At 49.2% G+C, this 22,566-nt stretch overlaps 1 protein-coding gene across 2 annotated transcripts; it reads left to right on the top strand.

Moving 5' to 3' along the window:
- The first annotated feature begins 6,500 nt into the window (after positions 1 to 6,500).
- Positions 6,501 to 20,779, top strand: TBX3 (T-box 3). 2 transcript variants are annotated; one of them, XM_025403092.1, is made up of 8 exons: positions 6,501 to 8,124; positions 9,792 to 10,059; positions 10,966 to 11,025; positions 11,287 to 11,433; positions 13,339 to 13,415; positions 14,552 to 14,709; positions 16,217 to 16,887; positions 18,736 to 20,779. In XM_025403092.1, the coding sequence occupies exons 1-8, from the start codon at positions 7,736 to 7,738 to the stop codon at positions 19,195 to 19,197; spliced, it is 2,232 nt and encodes a 743-aa protein (XP_025258877.1). In that variant the 5' UTR covers positions 6,501 to 7,735; the 3' UTR covers positions 19,198 to 20,779. The 2 variants fall into 2 exon arrangements, with proteins under 2 accessions (XP_025258877.1, XP_025258878.1); XM_025403093.1 differs by lacking the exon at positions 10,966 to 11,025 and having other exon boundaries at positions 6,755 to 8,124.
- The last annotated feature ends 1,787 nt before the right edge of the window (positions 20,780 to 22,566 follow it).

Raw genomic sequence — 22,566 nt, 5'->3', positions numbered from 1 at the left:
CAGGACAGCTTCATCTCTATGGGGCATGAGTAGGTATGATGTTATCACCTTCCTTCTCTCCTTACCCTAACTAGATTTTCAAGACATGAAAACATTTGCTTTGGGAACACAGGTGTGCTGGGTGGCTGGCAAGGCGTGGAGGGAAGTTTGCAAGAAGGAAACCGAAAGAAGAAGGAGGAAAAACACACACGACGACTCTGTGCCCACGGCCCCCTTTCATTTGCATCGTGCTTAGAAATAAATGAACCCCCAAACACCAGTGAACTTTCTACTCTCACCCTCTTTAATTGAAACCCAGTACGGGAAATAGTAATGGATATTGTGCTCAAATTGAGAAAACGTGTCTGGGGCTATGAGGGGAGAGTTAGTTCAGCAGATTTGGAGGAGCCGATCTTTCTTTGGCCTGTCAACCTTCCTGACAGTAGCGGTCATTTAATTTGCTATGCCCTCTCACTTACAGATCTTCCTGCGCCCTCTGTCACATATGCTCCCCCGGGGGCAAAACCCCACTCAGCCTCACAACCCTGCCACCTAACAACACTACCAATGATAATGGAAAGAACGAAACAGCAGCAAACCGCAGAAGTAAGTTCTCCCATTTGAATGTCACCCTCCGTCTGCACAGGAGGACTGTTAAATTTCTCCTCCACCCTCTTAAAGTATTCTGTCACTTAGTCCCTCTACCCCACAAGTAAAATTTTGATAGAGACCTCTGAGAGGCCACTTACACCCTTACCTGTCTCGACTGAAAATCTGGAAAGAGGATGTTGAAGAAAGAAAGGTGCTGGGTGGTCAAAAGTGCCTGGGGCAAAAGTCAGCTCTGGCCTGTGTCTTGGTGGTTCTGGGTCAGATAAAATGAGAGAAAAAATTCCTGGCCCCTTCCTTGTGAGTTCATTTCTGCCGGCCTAAGTAATGCCCATTGCATTATCTTTTTTTTTTTTTTTTTTTTTTTTTTTTAAGTAATTGGGCAAAACACACACACACACACACAGAGGGTTGAAGATATAGATTGACTTGAAATTAGGAAACCACAATTAGTTCCCTTTCCTGAGAGAGGAAAAAACCTTCACAGATGTAGAAAAAGCACTCTCCCCAGACACAAACACATCCTTCAATCTTACCTCTCTCATTTCCCTTCTAACTTATCTAAATCGCTGGCTGTGTACAAATTTGCCATTTTGCAGGGTGATCAGCTTTAAGGAAAGGTAGGTGCTAATAAGAATAATATGGAGGGCAAAATGTATTCATTTCGCCTCTGCCAAAAACATATTTACATTAAGGAAGTATGATGAGCATGGATTAAGTGCATAGAGAATGATGCTTTAGAAACGGCATAAACCAACTGGCGCCAAACTGAGCCTCTGTACTGAAAATATTACTTCTCCAAGCTAGACAACTTTCACAATCTTCTCTCTCTGAAACATGCTACAGATGCTTGCACCAAATTGCCCAGATCAATAATTTAGAGGAATGTCAGAGGATAGGAGAAATGTGCGTTACAGGAAAGCTCCGTGCTGCTGGGGCAAGTAGGAAGCTGGGAGCTGGGGCTATAGAGCTCCACTTGCAGCTCCTCACCCTAGATGCCTGCCCTGGAAAAGATGGGGAGGTGGCTTTAGAGCTTAGGGAGCAAGGATGGGGTTCAACTCTGGAGAAAGGGGTGGCTTTGGAAATGCCAAGAGGAGAAGGTGAAACTGCCACCCTAGGCAAATGCACACAACGTTTTTCCATCTCTCAAGACACTTTATCTTTCTAGTCAAGGAAGTGAGGGGAAGGTGTTTGCTTCAGCCACAGGAAGAGGGATCTCCCTGCTGTCATGGTTGCTGGGAAAGATGAGGGAGAGAAAGGTGGCAGTGTACGGAGGCACCAGGTCAGAAAAACAGGAGAGAATTCAGACAGGACCAAGACAGCCAGAGAAAATAGAAAGAAAGGATAAAGAAGACAGAAACAAAACAAAACAAAACAAAACATGAGAAGTGAAAGCCTGGGAAATAGATACAAGACAAGAAAGAGAAATAGAAACCAAGAACAAGATTGATGCAAGGAAGAAAACAAAAAGTAGAAGGAAAAAGAGTAAGAAAGATTCCAGACCCACATTCAAATAATCCTAAATGGGGATGAGCAGAAAGACAGGGAGACCAAAAGAAAAGGGTGTGGGGGCGGGGTGGGGAAGAGAAAGAAAGGAAGGGAAAAAGAAACAAAAGGTGAATGTCCTGGACTGTCTGTCTGGTCCAACCAAGAAGCTAGTGTCTGCTCTGGAGGGAGGAAAGGTGGTGGAGCCCAGCCTGTCTCCAAGGGACTGACAGGCAGCCTCTGGACCAGAGAGGAACAACGCTCTCAAAGCAAGCTTTGGGGAGGAGGAGGGGGTGGGGGTTCATGGTGAGTGGAGACTCCTGGAGGAAGAGCAAGCCTCCACTGGGTTCAGCACTGCCAGGGGGAGAGTCAGGGTTCCGGGTAGCACAGCAGTGCTAATGTATGTACCCCAGAGGGGTAGGGGGTGCTAGGCAATTTGCAGGAGGAACCACAAACAGTAAACTAGATACTCCCCAGAGAGCTACTTCCTTGGGATCCGTGATAAGAAAATCACTTCCTCAGGTGGGAGAACTGAGCCCGAAAGAGAATGAGAGCCCTAGGGGGGCAGGCACCTGGTCAGTTTCAAAGCTTGTCAATATCAAAAGAGGCTGGGATCCTGAGATCAAATGGGCTGGGGCACTGGGCAGAAACGAGAAGCCATTGCCAAACTGCCAGGATGACCAGAAAGCCCCTCCCCCAGGAAAAGTTCATATATGAACCCACCCCTGTACGAAACTTCTTAATTAGGTCTCCTATCCCCGGAGAATCTTGGATGCCCTTCTGTCAACAGAATTCCCAATTTAGTGACACCTCCGACTGAAAAGAGCTCTGCGGCAAACGGGGGTGAAAGTTTAAGAGGGAATAAGCATGTAATAGTCTCTTGCCAGACCTCACACATGCTGAAGGGAATATTTACAGCAAACTGGCCAAAGTAAACGACCCCGCCTACCCACCGTCCTTTTCCCCTCCTCCCCGCCTTTTCTGTAAACTTCAGATAAACACCATTTGATCACAAAAGGGTCGGTTTGTCCCCTTTATAGTTTGAGGCAGGCAGTGCGGCAGGGAAAAGTGGTGCGGGCTAAGCTTCCGTCTCAGGCAAGGCCAGCTTCTTTGCTGGCACCGTGGCCTGGGCTAAGGACAGTTGATTTGGTTTTGTTCCCCCCACCCCCACCCCGACCCTACCCCCACAAACGAACATTATTTTCGGGGTCCTCCCCCCACCCACCTTTAACACTCGCCTACATGCACTCACACTACTTTAAATGCTGCAGGCATTGCAGATAGAGAGGTTTTTCAGTTAATTTACTTTTTTAATTCCAGACCTACAATTAAATGAAAACTCTTTTTGCGAAAAGGTGGAGGAATATTTCAGAGACACCAGAAATTATCTGGGTCTTTTCTGACCCGAAATCTGCCCTCTTTCTCCCTTCTCCTGCCCTTAAGTCACCCTCTTCTTGGACTCTGCTAAAGGGCAGGCTCTTTCAACGTCTCTAGTCTGTCTTTTGTTGAGTGTTAAGACCGAAGGAACGAGGATCGAGGGGTCTGCAGAGAGAAAAAGACCGCGGAGAGCCGGCAGCTGGCGCCTAATGCCGGGGTCCGGGGCGCGCTGGCCTCGTGGGTTCTCCCGGAGGCCAGGCCCAGCACAAGCCTTCTGAACACGCTGGCCAATGTTTAACCCGAATGCAGTGGCCACCAGGCCGCTTTTGTTTGTTCGCAAATTAATCACCCAGCGCATGGCCGGCGCCAGAGTGGGTTTATCACCCACCGGGAGGGGGGCGCGCCGGGCACGCAGAGACAAAGAGGAGTTCGCACCTTCCCGCTTTTGATCCCAGAATTACGGCGGCCTCCCTGCCTAATACGAGCCTCCTGGGGCCGAGTCTGGGAGGTCAGTCATAATTGGCGGAAGTTTGCAGACCATTAGCAAGATGTCGACATTTTCGATTCGAACCCCGCAAACTTTCCTCTCGTTCTCTGCTTCACGCGCTGGAGGTGGGGGTGGGGGAGGACGTGGGGGTCAGAAGTAGTGATCTGGGGTGATCCCAGGGTTAAGTTAGAGCTATGGGCAAAAAATAGGCAATTGAGGGAGGAGGACAGTGTGAGGGGCAGAACTCCCTCTCAGTCCACCCGCGGAGCCAAAAACAAGTCGAGACATTTTTTAGTAAAATCCGCAAGCTCCCCTCCCATTTCCAAAGCAGACAGCTGGCCAATGCGGAGGAATGTCTCCCTGCTGTGCGTGGGACGCTTGGGGGCACCGAGTGGGTGAGGAGGGGGTCGGTCACAGTGTGGTTGTAGAACTACTTTGCTTCCACTCCAAGTGGTGGGGCAGAGACTGGCCTGCGAGGGCAGGCAGGCAAAACCAGATCGCTGGGATTTGGGGCCGCTCTTGAAAGTGCAGCGAAGCGGCCCCAGGCCCCGGAGGCGAGCAGTGTGGGGGAAGGGGATGCACTTTTTTTTCTATCTTTTTTTGGGGGGATCCCCAGAGATTCATGAAACCCTGCAGTGACCTCCGTGTTCTGTATAAGGCGGGAAATGGCCTGGTCTTTCGCACCCTTCAGGGCGGGGCGGAGGGGATGCGGGAGGGGGTGTTATGAGCCAACACTCTAGGGTCCACCACCTCATTTTTTCCCCCTGTCTCTCCTTTCTCTATTTTAACCACTGGCAGAGACAGACAGAGAGGACGCCAGAGAAAGACACACTGAAAGGGAAAGAAAGGGGCGAGATGGCGAGCCAGACGGAGTTCGCAGAACCACTCTGTTCTCTCTGGTGACTTCAGGGAATTCTCAACGCTGGCGCCAAACTCTCTTAACCATGTGCGTCAAAAATGCGAGGCTGGAGAAGCTTGTCGCCTCAAAAGGTCCACCCCTATCTCAGCGTGGTTGGCCCACAAGAGCACTTCATTTTCACTCGTCCCTTGCTGCCACGTTGGGGTTTCGGAGTTGCTGGGAGTTGCGGGGGTGCACAAGGCAAAATGCGAGAGAGGCCTGCGCTGGCCTGCAGAGACTCACACATCCAAAGCCGGGGTCTCTGAAACCCCGAAGCCCCCAGATCAGCCCTTTCTCCGTTCCCTTTCCATCGAAGAAGCTTTCATCTCAGGAAAGATAAAAGAACATTGTTTTCAATATTTCCCTTCATCTAAGCAAGCATGGTCCAAGTCATTGGCCCCCAGAATCAAGAACTGTGGGCTTAGGCGAATCCTCTGACCCCGACCGGGCGCTGCGGTAACAGTTAGTAATTCGGCGATTGGTAAGATCCGGTCGTTTCCCTCTCGTCCGCCCAAGAGGAGGCCCCCACCCTACCCGTACTGAAAACAGTCATCTCGCCTCTGAGGTGGGGGCGTTTCACGGTTTGTTTTACAAACTCAGCCTCCCTCCCCGACTTCTGGCGAGATAAGTCTCCGGGGTGGAGAAAGAACTGAGGCACCGAGAGATAAGTGCGATGCCTAGAGATGATACCAGGCTGGCGCGCCTCCCCCAACCCACTCGCCCACCCCTTACCCTCTGCTGTGCACCCAGCCGGGCCTCGAGGTGAGGGCAGCGGCTTGGAGGGGACAGGCTCAGAACCCAGTCCCTCGCTGTGCTCGCTTTGTCCAGATCCTCCATTCTCTTCTCTACACCCACACCCACATCCAGGTGGAATATGGGGGCCCGCATGCAAATGAAAGACGAGATCCAAAAGGGCCGGGTAAATGCATTTCGTAAAAATCCTAAGTCCATCTTCCCCAGGAGCTCAGGCAGGGTGAGCCGCGCAGGCTGTGTACGTGTTTGTGTGTACGTGTTTTTCGGTGTGTGGTTCAGTCCCACTGTGTTGGCGCGTGTTCGAGTACAGATGCACTGGGGGTGTTTGGGTCTCCGCACATGGCTGCAGGTGGGGCACAGTGGAGAGGAAGCCCACACATCCGTGTGCTCCCCTAGCCCAGATGCAGGGGAGACCAGCACCGAGACACCCGAGCTCGGGAGCCCTTTAGCGGCGGCCAGGCGGAGCTTGGCTCCACGTGGGGCTGGAGAGCACGCAAGTCTGTAGTCTCGGCGCTCGCCTCTCCGCAGCCGCCGGCTTTTGTAGAAACGAGCAGCCGGATAGCAGCTCGCGGGGAGGCTCGGCCACCCGCCCGGCTCGCCTGGCGCCGGGAGAAGGAGAGCTGGAGAGAGTACCGGCTGCGGCGGTCGGAGAGGCGAGCGGAGTGCAAGAGAGGCGAGCGCCCCTGCCCGGCGCCCGGGCGCGCTCTCCGCCTTCCCCTCCCGGCTCGCCTGCTCGCTGATTCCCTCCCTCTCTCCCTCCCCCTTCCTCCTTGGCCCTGCCTCCTCCCTCGATCCCCGGCTGGATGACTGAGGCATTTCAGACGTGGGCTGAACCAGAGCGAGCGAGCTCAGGGGCTGCAGCGATCTCTCGATAAGCCACCTAGAGGCGACTCTGTGCGCGCGCTCCCCAGTGGCTCCCGCCCTCCCTCTGATCATGTTGACATATTCACAGGACAGGCAGTAGTACCGATGCGGCGCTGCGACGTTACAGTTTCCGACACCTTCTTTTTATAACTCAGCTCTATCCCCCAGCACTCGACCTGTGAAAACCACGCCTATGCAGCAACACAATTGGTCCGAAAGCGTCAAAGAGCCAATCAAGAGGCCTCCGGCTCCCCGCAGCCCACAGCGCAGCCCGACCTTCTAGAGCCGCCGAGCAGACGCCCGGTGAATTCTAGAGGCGGCGGAGGGTGGCGAGGAGCTCTCGCTTTCTCTCGCTCCCTCCCTCGCTCCCTCCCTCTCCGACTCCGTCTCTCACTCTCTCTCTCTCCCTCCCCCTCTCTCTTTCCCTCCGTTCCATTTTTCCCCCTCTAAATCCTCCCTGCCCTGCGCGCCTGGACACAGATTTAGGAAGCGAATTCGCTCACGTTTTAGGACAAGGAAGAGAGAGAGGCACGGGAGAAGAGCCCAGCAAGATTTGGATTGAAACTGAGACACCCTCCGGAGGCTCGGAGCAGAGGAAGGAGGAGGAGGGCGAACGGAAGCCAGTTTGCAGTTCAAGTTTTGATAGCGCTGGTAGAAGGGGGTTTAAATCAGATTTTTTTTTTTTAAAGGAGAGAGACTTTTTCCGCTCTCTCGCTCCCTGTTAAAGCCGGGTCTAGCACAGCTGCAGACGCCACCAGCGAGAAAGAGGGAGAGGAAGAGAGATAGGGGGCGGGGGAAGAAGAAAAAGAAAGGTAAAAAGTCTTCTAGGAGAACCTTTCACATTTGCAACAAAGGACCTAGGGGCTGGAGAGAGATTCCTGGGACGCAGGGCTGGAGTGTCTATTTCGAGCTCAGCGGCAGGGCTCGGGCGCGAGTCGAGACCCTGCTCGCTTCTCTCGCTTCTGAAACTGACTTTCAGGAGCGGCTTTTTAAAAACGCAAGGCACAAGGACGGTCACCCGCGCGACTATGTTTGCTGATTTTTCGCCTTGCCCTCTTTAAAAGCGGCCTCCCCTTCTCCAAAAGACAACTTTCCTTCCTCCCTTTGAAGTGCATTAGTTGTGATTTCTGCCTCCTTTTATTTTTTCTTTCTTTTTTTCTTTTTTGTTTTGTTTTTCCCCCCTTTTGAACTATGTGCTGCTGTTAACAACAACAACAAAAAAAACAACAAAACACAGCAGCTGCAGACTTGTCCCCGGCTGGAGCCCAGCGCCCCGCCTGGAGTGGATGAGCCTCTCCATGAGAGATCCGGTCATTCCTGGGACAAGCATGGCCTACCATCCGTTCCTACCTCACCGGGCGCCGGACTTCGCCATGAGCGCGGTGCTGGGTCACCAGCCGCCGTTCTTCCCCGCGCTGACGCTGCCTCCCAACGGCGCGGCGGCGCTCTCGCTGCCGGGCGCCCTGGCCAAGCCGATCATGGATCAATTGGTGGGGGCGGCCGAGACCGGCATCCCGTTCTCCTCCCTGGGGCCCCAGGCGCATCTGAGGCCTTTGAAGACCATGGAGCCCGAAGAAGAGGTGGAGGACGACCCCAAGGTGCACCTGGAGGCTAAAGAACTTTGGGATCAGTTTCACAAGCGGGGCACAGAGATGGTCATTACCAAGTCGGGAAGGTAAGCAGTGGGGGCCTCCTCCCCTAAGCTGTTGGATAGTTTTATCCTCCCTTTATCTCTCTGCTCCCAGAACAGTCGGTTGGTCGGTTATTACGGCTTGGACGAAAAGTTAGTTCCCATAGAAATACGTGCACAGACTTCCAGGCCCTGCCCCAGTGGCAGGAAATTTCAGCTTACCTGGGCATCTGCACGGGTCTTATATTTGGTCTGCATCGTGGGTTCCCTCCCCAACAGACAATTTTTCAATGGAGCGTAGATATCCCTGCAGGGAGCAGGAAAAAAAAAAAAAAAAAAAAAGGCACTCTACTGCAAGAAATGCACTCTGCAAACCCTCCTGGAACATCCTTATTTCTTTGTTGATGTTGTGTTGTCTGTTTTATTTTGTTCTCCAGAAAGAAAAACTTAAAGCCCTCTCCTTTTGTGTGGGTAGCGGGAGGCGTGACACCAGTCCCCGGCCCTTTCAGCCCTCCAGTCTAGCCTCTGGGTCTAAAGGGGCCTGCTGCTGCCCTGGTCAGAGAGAAATCGAAGGGCATTTTGGTTTGTTTGCCCACACCACTTCACGTGTCTGTAACCCAAGGGCGAGTTCAGCAGGCAATTTTGCATAATTTAAGATTGTGTTTGCAGACTGAAGGAGCCAGTGAGGAGACACACACTGCTTTTTTAATGTGTGAATATTATCAACCATATTTTACGTAATATTTAAAGGTCCTTGCCTGACCAAAACCTGCCTGGAAGAGAAGATCCTGTAACAGTCATTTAAAAACACGGATTTTTAAAAAATAGCATTGAAGCCTGTAAAGGCATAAAGTTAAAAAGATAAAAATAAAATCCCCTTCATGATATCTTAAGCATTCTGTCTCCTTCCAAGCTAAATGAGGCCAAAGTTTGGCATAAAATCCTCAAACCCACAAGACATTTAGTTAGTTTTCCAGCGAAGTGCTTCCTTGCTTCCTTTTAAGTCAAGACTACAGAATGCCAACATTTCTGTGAAATTAACAGCAATGTGGTGGCACAATCTTGCACTTTTGGACTGGCCTAAGGAGTGGGGGAATGTGTTAGCAGCTCCATGGGCAGATAGGTTATCAGGCCAGGGAGTGCACCGAAATCTGCAAAATTCGTTCTGCGAACTCACTGACGTCCAGTTTCACTTCGCCCACAGCGGGATTGCTATTCTGCAGCAGGGAGGGGTGCAACTTGACGTTCATTTCCTTGATAAGTTTAACATTTTCTCATCAATGGGTGGTGGAAAATTCTAGTCTTAACTGACCGCGCTTTACTAAAATCTTACCCCAACCTGTTTAGAACTAGATACCCACAGAAAAAGACATGGGCAAGAATTTGCTATCAGGAGGGCAATCTGTAAAGTCATATAAGGAAAAAAAAAATATTGAAGAAATTGTTAGACAATGTAGAGAAATGCAGTGCCACAATGCATTTGTTTTGAACCTTGGGACATCTAAATATGGAGAAACTGAGAATATTTAATATATTAATTGTGGAAGAAAACAATTTTGCAGCCAGTTGCCTCACTCTGAAACATATAAGCTTATCAGTCACAATAGAAAGTCTTAAACTTGGTTTCAATATTATATGATACATAGGAAATCAAACCCAAGATTATGGGTGGTTTATCTTTCTTTTTTCTTTTCTAATCTTTCCTTTTATAGGCGAATGTTTCCTCCATTTAAAGTGAGATGTTCTGGGCTGGATAAAAAAGCCAAATATATTTTATTGATGGACATTATAGCTGCTGATGACTGTCGTTATAAATTTCACAATTCTCGGTGGATGGTGGCTGGTAAGGCCGACCCTGAAATGCCAAAGAGGATGTACATTCACCCGGACAGCCCCGCTACTGGGGAACAGTGGATGTCCAAAGTCGTCACTTTCCACAAACTGAAACTCACCAACAACATTTCAGACAAACATGGATTTGTAAGTTTCATTGCTCTCTTCAGTAAAATTTTCTCCTTCTTCACTCAGTCAAAGGCAGTGCTTCCCCGTTTCATGAGTTTCAGCCCAGACTTCTCCTTTGCTTCTCCCTGAGCATAGCAAACTTGTCCTTGTCCGGAAAAAGGATTCGGGGTGTTTCTCTCCGGATAATGGAAGACCTGGCGTTCTAAAAGAAATGGGGCAAGAAAACTTACTGGCTTGTGTTCTATAGCAATTCCAGCTCTTTGGTAGATGCCTGACCTGAGAGTGAAGTTAAAAACCATTTTTTAAGAGCTAAAATCAATTTCAAGGCTATGTATTCATAAAGGATTTGTTTTGTTTTAAAATATCATTCTTCTGTTTTGAAACCAGCCATATTATTTTCTTGGGAAAGTTTACGTTTTGGAGACTTGACTCTGTTGGTTAAATGGTGTGAATACATTTTTAAAAACTCGTTCTTTTACTAAAAAAAGAAGTGGGCTTAGGTGAGAGTCAGGCTTACCCTAAACGAGGCTTAGATCTTCAGAAAAAATGGTTTGTGTGTTGGGAGTGTATATATGGATTCAGTGAGAATGCTTAGAAACTTAGAAAACTTGGATTGCTTGTAGAAATCAGGCAAAGGACCTTTTGCGCCTTTTCCTACCCCTCCCCAACATTTCAATAAAATAAACAGAGTGATAAGCAAGGAGTAAGCAGAAAGATTAGGCCCAGGAAGACGCGAATGGCGCGGAAATATCTTCAGCGGGCAGGAATTGCATTTGAAGCCCTTGATTTGATTAAGGCATAAATATTCCTCTCTAGAGTTCAGCCTTTCAGGGCTTTAAGTGGATTGGGCTCGTCAATTAGTGGGCGCTTAAAGTACTGAATCATTTTGTAAATTAAAATGCATGTTTTTCTCTATCTTTTAAGACTTTGGCCTTCCCAAGTGATCACGCTACGTGGCAGGGGAATTATAGTTTTGGTACTCAGGTAGGCTAGGGTTCAAGGTACGAATGATCCTTAGATGGTGAGGGTGGGGGGGACCCTTTGGCAACTGAGGAGCAATTTGGATTCTCCAGAAGATAACATCTGTGGAGCAAAATGTACCCAGGGGGTACTCCAAGGAGGTGGGCTCGGTACAAGCGTGGTACCCTGCGGTGGGGAAGATTTCAGCCTGGCAGGGGTTCTAAGATCCCATTTGTTCTGCTAAATCCTTGTTTTATGTATGTCTCCTCTTCCCTGCCCCTGCAGACTATATTGAACTCCATGCACAAATACCAGCCCCGGTTCCACATTGTAAGAGCCAATGACATCTTGAAACTGCCTTATAGTACATTTCGGACATACTTATTCCCCGAAACTGAATTCATCGCTGTGACTGCATACCAGAATGATAAGGTAAACCCAAGGGACTTTCCTTTTTAATGGTGATATTTTGCCTTCCCCTTAAAAGCTGCTTTAAGTCAGGATGAGAAAGTTACAAGAGAGTGGAGATGAGAGTCTTGAGTTTTCTTTTGTGAAGCATTTGGGTGGAAAGGACAATGACCCCTCAAGGAGACAGAAAAACACCTTGACTAGGTAGGAATAATGCTGAGCAAAAAAAATGACCTACTAATTTTGCCACAGAGAAGCTCCTGTAACTGCTGTCATTGATGCTACCCACTCCTCCATTCCTTGGGCTTTGTCCTGTTTATTTTAAGGTTCATCTTCTTCCCCTTGAGGAAGAAGGATCAAGAAGTCATATTCAAAAGGAACCAGCTAAAAAATTAAGGCAAAAGCATTTGGGATCCTGGGAGGGGAATCCTGGTAGAGACCAGCTTTTCTGCCCTAGCCAGAAATCCTGAGTAGCTGGTCTGGTTTTTATTACCTTTTATGCTGCTGTGTTTTTTATGATGTGTGTGTATGTGTGTGTGTGTGCGTGCGCCCATGTGTGTGCATGCATGCGTGTGGTTGGAAAAACCTACCCTGATCACAGGGTCATACCAATGGAGTTGTCTGAGGCTTTTGAGTTGAGGTGGCCAAAGTCACCACTTCATTTGAATTTGTCCCCCCCGGCCCTGAATCTGGAGATTAGAAGGATCCCCAAAAGGGAAAGCACCTGATATCTAGAGCTATGGTGGCCTGAAGGTCATGGGCACAGAAAAAGTGACCCTTAGTGCCGATTCACCAGTTCCCAGATTGACTGTTAGCAGTTATAGGGGTGGGAGGAGGGACTGAAGACCCCCACTCTGCAATCCTGGACTTCAGAGAGAGTCCATTTTACCTGACAACACACTTCATTTTGAACTCACTGTCATTGTCACTGTCCTTGGGTCCTCTGTGGACTTCATGGTGGGGATGTTCCAGCTAAATTTCTTTAGTCTGAATACCAGAACATCATGATCATCTCTCCCTGTGAAACCTGAAGTCTTGGATAGAGTAATTTATTCCAAGAACATGAATCCAACCAAGGGTCCCCGTTTCCACCTCTGAGTAACTCTGTGTATATAACTTCTCCCCACCAAGGGGAAGGGATTTGAAAGATTACACACTATGGCATTTTTCTCAGAGTGCAAAATGCATGTGCCCTCTAAACCCAGAATCCTGTGAAATGAAGTTGTTAATGTAATAATAAAATGTAGCATTTTTGATCAGACAAAAAGGCCATGGGCCTTCTCCACCTAATGGCCATGGCAGAGAATATAAATGAAAACAAATGTTTCCAGTGGTCATTCAGTACTATAATTGTCAATATTGTAATTTCCTCAAACCACCCCCCAAGCAAAAAAAAAAAAAATCAAACTTACTGCTGCACTCACTCCCGCACAAGGGTAGTGAAACCCCATAAATCATTTATTGGATTCATGGGAAAGGGGTGTGTGTGTGGGTGTGTGTGTGTGTGTGTGTGTGTGTTTGTGTGTGTGTCAAGGGAGTATGCTATAATTTATGATTGATTGCACTGTATAAAAATCAAAATGAAAGCATAATTTTAAGATCTACAGGTTTTCCCTTTTGATGACTTTGACAACACTTCCATGTCTAAACTCAAACTGTTGGCTGCCCAAAGAAAAGAATTTCTTTGAATAATTTCATCCCCAAATCCCTGGTTTGGCCTCATATAGGAGATACAAGCCCTGCTACAGTTTCCTTTGATTTTTCTCTTAGTTCTCTCCAAACTTCTGCCATTATCTCCTTTTCCTGGCATATCTATATGACTTCTGTTGGCAATCACATCTCTAGACTTGTTGAGTTGGGAAAAACACCCTCAAAACATTCTAGAAAATGAGGCCAATGTCTCTGTCTTGCTTGTGTCTCTTCCAATAGATAACTCAGTTAAAAATAGACAACAACCCTTTTGCAAAAGGTTTCCGGGACACTGGAAATGGCCGAAGAGAAAAAAGGTGAGTTGAAACAATTATTTATTAGATAGTTTAGAAAAATCACTTTTTTTTAGGATCCAACTCTGAAGTATTAGAAGTGAGATGCAGGCACTTGTCCTGAGAAAAGCGGGTGGAAATCATTCACTTTCCCCACTGCTACATGCTTGCTGCTGTCAGTATACCCAGGACAAGTACTTTTCCTGCCTCCTTAGCTTTAAGGAAATTAACTAGGCTACACCTTACATACTTATCTCTGGAAGAGAAGCATCAGGGATAATAGATTATACAGGGATGCCTACTAATTCCTAATTAATTTAAGTTCATCCTAGGCAGGTCCCAGAAAGAACCATGCCATTCACAAAATGCTTGGGAATTTTTGCAATCCTGTCTTCCAAATACCATCAGACAGAGCTGGGGCCTTTGGAAAGATGTATGGCTCCCTCCCTCCTTTGTGGGGACAATGTATCATTTTGCATTAAGTAGACAGCTGGAGAGTATATGAAAGAGGGTCTCCCCTCCCCCACCCCCTTTCAAAGAATTTCTAAAATCCAGAAAATCACCCCCACATTTTTAATAATTCATGGAATTATTAAATGCCCTTGGGATGGGCATTAAAAAATAATTGGTAACAGCTAAATATATTTTTATTCCAATTAATTTATTAGTAAAACGATTACAGTAAAGTGCAGCATAAAATAACCACTTCCTCCCAAATCTTAGCAACCATCCAAAATTTGGGTATGCTGGGGACAGACAGCATTGTGTTTGCAGGATTGGACACCCAGTTCTCCCTATATAAGACCAGCATTCCAGCTGTCTCCGACTAGATCCAGCCTCTCCTCTTGCTTTTAAATAAAATTTCACAGCCCAAGCAAATGATTTTTCCTAATGAAACCCCCATCTTGAATAAATGCAACTGAAGCCTCCTTGCTTTCTCCCTAACCCTGTGCCACACTCTTCAGCCCAGTCACAGGGTCAAGAACAATGCTTGGGTCTATGTTGCTGCCCTGGGGCAAGCACGTTTCAGCGAATTCGTGTTGTCCCTGGGCGGCAGGCAGGGTGTGAGGCATGTGTGTGCCGCTTTGGAAAGGGTAAGGGAAACAAAGAGGGGAAATGTATGTTACATTCTGTAACGTGGGTGTGGGCTTCTGCCACAGAAAACAGCTCACCCTGCAGTCCATGAGGGTGTTTGATGAAAGACACAAAAAGGAGAACGGGACCTCTGACGAGTCCTCCAGCGAACAAGCAGCTTTCAACTGCTTCGCCCAGGCTTCTTCTCCAGCCGTCTCCACTGTAGGGACATCGAACCTCAAAGGTAAGCCATGCCACCTTTGTGATCACTGGACTCCAGTTCCTCGGGACCTGGAAGAGTTGAAGGGGGATGGGGCACCAACCAGGGCACTTGCCCTTTAAAAGCTAGAACCCTTCTAAACATCCTTAAACAGAAGCCAGAGTTCAAAAAGAGCTATCAGGTGTGTCTCCCCTTCCCCCCTAAGGCAGTAGAAGGAGAGCACCGAGGCCTTTCCCCTAGATCCTTATTTGGCTGGTGGGGAGGGGAGGTGGGTGTCTGTTTGCATACTACCTCTTGGCAAGCAGCTTTGAAAACCTGCTTGAAGCGCTTCTCTCTTTTCTCTCTGTCTCTGTTTCTTTCTCCTCCCATTCTCTCTAACCAAGAGAGGCTCCAACTGCTGGCTTTTCACTGTCTTTGAACTCTAGGTTACCATGTGTTGGACTGGGTGGGGGGGAAGCAAGGGATTCCCTGCTACCTGGAACCGGGAAGGTGGCCTAGAAAACATCCAGCTAGAGAGCAACAATTGACCTGGGAGAGGAGGTGGAGCCCTGGGGATCTGCGGTGGAGGTAGAGCTAGGGGAGGGGGTGAGGAGTGGACGTGATGGCTCAAATCCCCCCTCAGTTTCCTGTGTTTAAAGAGCAAGCACTATTTATTTGGAAAGACACACACACACACACACACACACTCTCTCTCTCTCTCTCTCTCTCTCTCTCTCTCTCTCTCTCTCTCTCGACGGGAAGAAACCTGTTTTTTAGTGAAATAAAATGCAAGTCCTTTATGTCTTCAATCCATTTAAGCTTTAAACATAAAATAGGATCCCTTTTTCTTTTCTTCTGGTGGAACACCCACAGAGGGTGTGGTGAAAGCAAAAAAGAATCTATGATTGTCTCTGGGCGGTGAGCCGGCTGCCCGACACTCATCTCTGTCTGCAGGGACTGGGGCAAATACAGAAGGTTCAACCGAGTGCTGGTGTTGAGGGACAGGTGTCCCTTCTGCCATTATCAATTCAGATGTCAGGGTTGCTGCCGAACAAATCCTTCCAGAGTAATTCACAAATCTGTGGAAGGTGCTGCTCTCTGTCATTCACTGACCAAAAACTCTTACAGTAATTAGAATATGTTCCAGCTATGAGTTTTAATGTTAGTTTTTACTTTTAAAAAGTTGATTTGCAATTGAATGGGGAAATGTATGTGAAATCTTGCACCGCAGGAACTCAAAAAAAGAAGTAAAATTCATTATAATAAGAAGGGCTACTGATTTGGGGGTTTGTCCATCTAAGGGAAAGTTTAAACTCTGGGTAAATACTTTAAATTCATTAATCGCGTATTGAATTTTCCAGCAATGTTGTTGGGCACGATTATCCCCATTTTGCAGATGAGAACACTGAGGTGCAGACAGGCTAGGGGGCTTTCCCCGGGATTACACAGCCGCTAAGCCACGAGCTGGGATTCCAACTTGGGAACTGGAGTTCTACTGGCTCAGACTGGAGCTAACGCCCTTCTGCCTTGTTTTTTTCTTCTCCTATGGTAGATTTATGTCCCAGCGAGGGTGAGAGCGACGCCGAGGCCGAGAGCAAAGAGGAGCACGGCCCCGAGGCCTGCGACGCGGCCAAGATTTCCACCACCACGTCGGAGGAGCCCTGCCGTGACAAGGGCAGCCCCGCTGTCAAGGCGCACCTTTTCGCCGCCGAGCGGCCCCGGGACAGCGGGCGGCTGGACAAAGCGTCGCCCGACTCGCGCCATAGCCCCGCCACCATCTCGTCCAGCACTCGCGGCCTGGGCGTGGAGGAGCGCAGGAGTCCGGGTCGCGAGGGCGCAGCACCGGCCAAGGTGGAGGAGGCGCGCGCGCTCCCGGGCAAAGAGGCCTTTGCGCCGCTCACAGTGCAGTCCGAGGCGGCCGCCGCGCACCTGGCCCAGGGTCCCCTGCCCGGCCTCGGCTTCGCTCCGGGCCTGGCGGGCCAACAGTTCTTCAACGGGCACCCGCTCTTCCTGCACCCCAGCCAGTTTGCCATGGGGGGCGCCTTCTCCAGCATGGCAGCCGCCGGCATGGGGCCCCTCCTGGCCACCGTGTCTGGGGCCTCCACTGGCGTCTCGGGCCTGGATTCCACGGCCATGGCCTCTGCCGCCGCGGCGCAGGGACTGTCCGGGGCGTCCGCGGCCACCCTGCCCTTCCACCTCCAGCAGCACGTCCTGGCATCTCAGGTATGGATCCTTCTTCCTGCCTCCTCCAGTCTTTCCACCTTTCCTCCACTTTCCCTGTCCTTTGCCAGCAGACCCGCACCGACCCCTTTGGCCTAGTAGCTGTAATAATTTTTACTGAGCCATTACCAGGTTCAAGGCTTAGCTCATTGAGTTATCATGACTTCATTCTCCCCATTCACCCCAGAAAAACTTTAAAATTTTTCCTACGTTAAAGGCCGTTTCCAGCAGAGTAGATAGGTAGTAATAAAGATAACAGCTAGACACAGCACTTACTTTCAGGCATTCTTCTAAGTGCTTGCACTGTATTGACTCATTTGACCTAACCCTTCAGGGGTACTATTATCACCTCCATTTTACAGATGAAGGGGAAGATGCCCAGAGATGCTGAGTCACTTGTCCAAGGTCACACAGCCGGTACATGGTGGAGCTGAGACTCAACCCCAGGCTGTCTGACTCCAGGGCCTCTTTGAGGGTTTCTGATTTTAGCTTCAGAGCTGACATGTCTCTTAAGTGTCTCATAGTCAACCCTCCCCCAGGAATGGGACTCTAGGCCTGGGGAGGAGAAGTGAGTACTTCCTGAGTAGGAGTTCAGTCTCGATTCCTCCAGCCTTTCCTCCCATTCCAAGCTCTTCTCCCCACCCCCAAACCCAAGCAGGCCAGCCTATTCCTCAAAGGGTTAATGGTTGTGCACACGTGGGAAATGTCAGAGGACAGGGATAAGCAGGGACTGGGGCAGGCCTAGAGGCCTGTGTGTGGCTCAGACAGCTGTGCTAGGGGGAAGTCTCAGGCGGCTGGAAACACCCTGAACTCGATGAAAAGGTTCTATGAGGTTTTGCATGCTGTTGCCTTTTGTTTTGTCTGAGCACATTCGTCTCCCTTCCCTGAGCCAAGAAGCCAGATTGGCCTCCCCTCCAGGGAGGAGGGAGCTGAGAAAAGGCTTGGCTTCTGGCGTTTCTCAGTTCCTCCCATTTCCTCTGCTGGCTTCTCCTGGAGACCCTGTCCTAGGTGGGCAGGTGGTTGGTAGATCAGGGGCTGCCTGTAGAGACAAAACCTTAAGGGCACCTCAAGGCATGGTGCAGAGAACTCGCCCAGGCCAGGGTCCCTGCATCTTAAATGCTGCTTCTGCCAATTCCCAGCTTAGTGCACTCCTGAACTCCTGGGGCCTACCTCGGCTTCTCACCTGGAACACCAGTAAATCATGCTGGACAATTTCTTTGTCTCTGTTTATAGCAAATGCCCTTTTATTTCCCTCACCCATTTTCCTTTTGCTTAAGATCTTCACTTTTTTTTTTTTTTTTGGAGAAACTTCTAGGATTGGGGTGGGAGGATGGGGGTTGGGGAAGAAGAAAGATTTTAAAAATTATTCTTAATAATTTATGTCCTCTGGCTTCCCCTTGCTTACCTTTGTGGGGTAAACTGAATCTGTATCCCCATTTAACAGGTGCAAGGAATAACCCTTAAGGGGAGATTTCCTGGGGGCCGCACACACTGTGTGCAGCATATTGCAGGCTTTCACTCATTTAATATCTACAAAGTCCTCAATAAGCATATGAATTACTTATGATTTCCCTGTTTTTTCTTCCTATAAGGAAGCTGAGGCACAAGAAGTGAATCAAAGTCTCTTGGCCTAGGGTGACACAGCTAAGATTTGTACCTAGAGATTTCTGAGTGCTGACTTATCTCCTGCCCCCACCCATCTCTTCCCCCAAAAAAACACAACAACAACAACAACAAAACATATCAGGGATTCATGGCTTGCCCAATGTTGGAGGGGCAGAAGAGAGGAGATGGATGAGGTAGGCTCCTCCCACCTGGCTGACTCGCTGTGTGTCTCTTTTCTCACCCCAGGGCCTGGCCATGTCCCCTTTCGGAAGCCTGTTCCCTTACCCCTACACGTACATGGCCGCAGCGGCGGCCGCCTCCTCTGCGGCAGCCTCCAGCTCGGTGCACCGCCACCCCTTCCTCAATCTGAACACCATGCGCCCACGGCTGCGCTACAGCCCCTACTCCATCCCGGTGCCGGTCCCAGACGGCAGCAGCCTGCTCACCACCGCCCTGCCCTCCATGGCGGCGGCTGCGGGGCCCCTGGACGGCAAAGTCGCTGCCCTGGCCGCCAGCCCGGCCTCGGTGGCGGTGGACTCGGGCTCTGAACTCAACAGCCGCTCCTCCACGCTCTCCTCCAGCTCCGTGTCCTTGTCGCCCAAACTCTGCGCGGAGAAAGAGGCGGCCACCAGCGAACTGCAGAGCATCCAGCGGTTGGTCAGCGGCTTGGAAGCCAAGCCGGACAGGTCCCGCAGCGCGTCCCCGTAGACCCCTCCCAGACACGTCTCTTCATTCCAGTCCAGTCCAGGCTGCCGTGCACTTTGTCGGATGTAAAATAAACCACAGGCCCGCCATGGCGTTAGCCCTTCCTTTTGCAGTTGCGTCTGGGAAGAGGCCCTGGACTCCCTCGAGAGAATGTGCTAGAGACAGCCCCTGTCGTCTTGGCGTGGTTTATATATCCGGGATCTGGATCAGATTCTGGGGGCTCAGAAGCGTCGGTTGCATTGAGCTGTTGGGGGTGGGAGTTCCAACATTTATGTCCAGAGCAACTTCCAGCAAGGCTGGTCTGGGTCTCTGCCCACCAGGCGGGGAGGTGTTCAAAGACATCTCCTCAGTGCGGATTTATGTATTTTTTCCTTCACTATGTCAAGTGGAAACAAAAATAAAATATTTCAAAAAAAAAATCGGGACAAGTGAATACATTAACATGATTCTGTTTGTGCAGATTAAAAACTTTATAGGGACTTGCATTATCGGTTCTCAATAAATTACTGAGCAGCTTTGTTTGGGGAGGGAAGTCCCTACCATCCTTGTTTAGTCTATATTAAGAAAATCTGTGTCTTTTTAATATTCTTGTGATGTTTTCAGAGCCGCTATAGGTCTCTTCTTGCATGTCCACAGTAATGTATTTGTGGTTTTTATTTTGAACGCTTGCTTTTAGAGAGAAAACAATATAGCCCCCTACCCTTTTCCCAATCCTTTGCCCTCAGATCAGTGACCCAAGGGAGGGGGGGATTTAAAGGGAAGGAGTGGGCAAAACACATAAAATGAATTTATTTTATCTAAGCTCTGTAGCAGGATTCATGTTCTTTGACAGTTCTTTCTCTTTCCTGTATATGCAATAACAAGGTTTTAAAAAAATAATAAAGAAGAAGTGAGACTATTAGACAAAGTATTTATGTAATTATTTGATAACTCTTGTAAATAGGTGGAATATGAATGCTTGGAAAATTAAACTTTAATTTATTGACATTGTACATAGCTCTGTGTAAATAGAATTGCAACTGTCAGGTTTTGTGTTCTTGTTTTTCTTTAGTTAGGTTTATTTCCAGGTCACAGAATTGCTGTTAACACTAGAAAACACACTTCCTGCACCAACACCAATACCCTTTCAAAAGAGTTGTCTGCAACATTTTTGTTTTCTTTTTTAATGTCCGAAAGTGGGAGAAAGTGCTATTTCCTATTTTAGCCAAAATTGGGGAAGGAGTGCTACTTTCCAGCTCCACTTCAAATTCCTTAAAATATAACTGAGATTGCTGTGGGGAGGGAGGAGGGCAGAGGCTGTGGTTTGACTTGCTAATTTTTCTTTTGTTATTTGTATGTGCTAGTCTCTGATTTCCTCACAACGAAGTGGAATTTACTACTGTTGTCAATATCGATGGTGTTTTGAATGGTGCCTATAGAGATATATTCACAGTTCAAAAGTCAGGTGCTGAGAGATGGTTTAAAGACAAATTCATGAAGGTATATTTTGTGTTATAGTTGTTGATGAGTTCTTTGGTTTTCTGTATTTTTTCCCCCTCTCTTTAAAACATCACTGAAATTTCAATAAATTTTTATTGAAATGTCTTTAGGCCTTGTGTTAAATGCTTTTCTTTGGGAACCTTTCCTGAAGGTGGACAGTCAGGGGAGACTTTACTCTCTTCTTGTTCTGAGTTTACCCCCTTCCCTTCGCCTTTAAATAATTAAGACCGCCCCCAGCGAACCAAAATGAGATGTCACTCAAGTTACAAAGCTAAAAACAAAAGTCCCTTACTTGAGCGAAGGGAGCCACTTCAATCTGAAATTACTTTTCCTTTAAATTAGGGAGCAAAGCGGGGAGACGGAAAGGGGCCTGATGAGAATACAGAAAGAAGAGTGATTTCAGATACTTTCAAATTTTAATGGAAAAAGACTGACATGCTCCCTAAGTTAGGTTTTCCCACCCAAATCCGACCAGAAATAAGCTCGGCAGTACGAATGTTTTTCGTTTTAAGCTCGCCCTCCCTTTTGACATCAATCTGGCGAATCCAAGTCAAAAATATCTTCTTGCACCAGTGTGTTTGGCTCGGGGAAAAGGCCAGCAGAATCCCCCAGCAGTCCGAGCGGGCTTGGCTAGGCAGCAACCCTCCAGGTTGTAGAAGTGGACAAGACGCAACGCCTTTCCACTCCGCAACCCCCAACAAGCCCTGCAGTCCCTGGTGCCTCAAATTGAACCCGGCTGGCCCAAGGCGCCCCTACGAGGCCCCATCCATCCCGAGTTGTGCGTGCGAAGCGCGGCCAGCTCCGCGAAAACTTAGCTGTGTCACGCGAGGGAGGAGGGAAATTATTCCTGAAAGGGGAAAGGTAATTCCAGGGTGCACATTTCACCCCCTCCAAGGCAAAAGTCACCCAGGAGGCTGACATCCTCCCCTAGTCTCCCCTTCAAACCAGTCTCCAGGCTGTTCGGGGAGTTGCCTTTTGAAGTTCAATTTATCTTTGAAACATTCAATAAAAAATGATGAGGCACTGTCAGTCTTTTGGTCTCCCGACCCCCAGCCTCGCCTCCGAGGTGTGTGTCTGTTGGGGGGCGGGGGCGGCACGGGAAGGTTCGAGGGTTAGTCCATAGCCCTTTTCTTGCCCTGGGGGCCATGACGTGAAGACCCAGCTGGAGCCTGCCTGGCGGCTGCCTCCCTCCCCACCCCCCAACCCCCACCCCCTGGAGCCCGCCAGCCCGGCCCCACGTCCCTGTCACCTTCAGGCCTCTTGAATGACCGGAGAGGAGGACACCCCCTCCCTTCCCTCATCCTGTACTTGGAAGGGATCGAGGTCGAGACCTTTTGGAGAGCGGGGCAAAGCCCCTTCCATCTCTGGCCAGGCACGTGGGGACCCCTACGGCCTCCTCTGCGATATCTCCCGGGGGTGGGAGGGAAGACAGACAACCGGAGTATGTTGGTGCGGAGTTGGGGGGCGGCGGGGTGCGCTGCGGGGGTGGCAGGGCCAGAGCCGAGACGGGGCCTGGGGACCTTTGAGGCGGGGGCTCCCCCGAGGACTGGGAGATGTTCAGGGCGCGCACCTTCCGCGCAGCGGCTACAGCCTAAAGGGGCCAGCTCTGGATCCAGCGACAAGGCACGGTGTCCGCGCCACTGAGAAGGTGGTGGTTGGCTGGTGGCGCCCAGCGGCGCTCTCCCGAATTGGGGAAAAAAGAACTCAGCCTCAAAGAGGGAAGAAATGCTTTTCTTTTCTCTTCTTTCTCAGTCCAAATTTGCTTACCTCCTCCCCTCTCTCCCCCCACCCCCGATTTGGGGACCCTGCTCAGACGTGTGTCCAGTCTCTCTTACTGGCTTTCTTTTTTTTTNTTTTTTTTTTTTTTTAATCTCCTGTGTATCTCATTTGTAT

Source organism: Theropithecus gelada, chromosome 11 (assembly GCF_003255815.1).
Source record: "Theropithecus gelada isolate Dixy chromosome 11, Tgel_1.0, whole genome shotgun sequence".
NCBI classification, from domain to species: domain Eukaryota; kingdom Metazoa; phylum Chordata; class Mammalia; order Primates; family Cercopithecidae; genus Theropithecus; species Theropithecus gelada.
This window is presented reverse-complemented; position numbering and strand designations above follow the sequence as displayed.

Excerpts from the sequence above, each read along its gene's own strand:
- TBX3 (XM_025403092.1), top strand. The coding sequence starts at position 7,736 with ATGAGCCTCTCCATGAGAGATCCGGTCATTCCTGGGACAAGCATGGCC. Across the intron at positions 11,026-11,286 it reads ATTATAGTTTTGGTACTCAG|ACTATATTGAACTCCATGCA; the intron begins GTAGGCTAGGGT and ends CTGCCCCTGCAG. Across the intron at positions 14,710-16,216 it reads AGGGACATCGAACCTCAAAG|ATTTATGTCCCAGCGAGGGT; the intron begins GTAAGCCATGCC and ends CTCCTATGGTAG.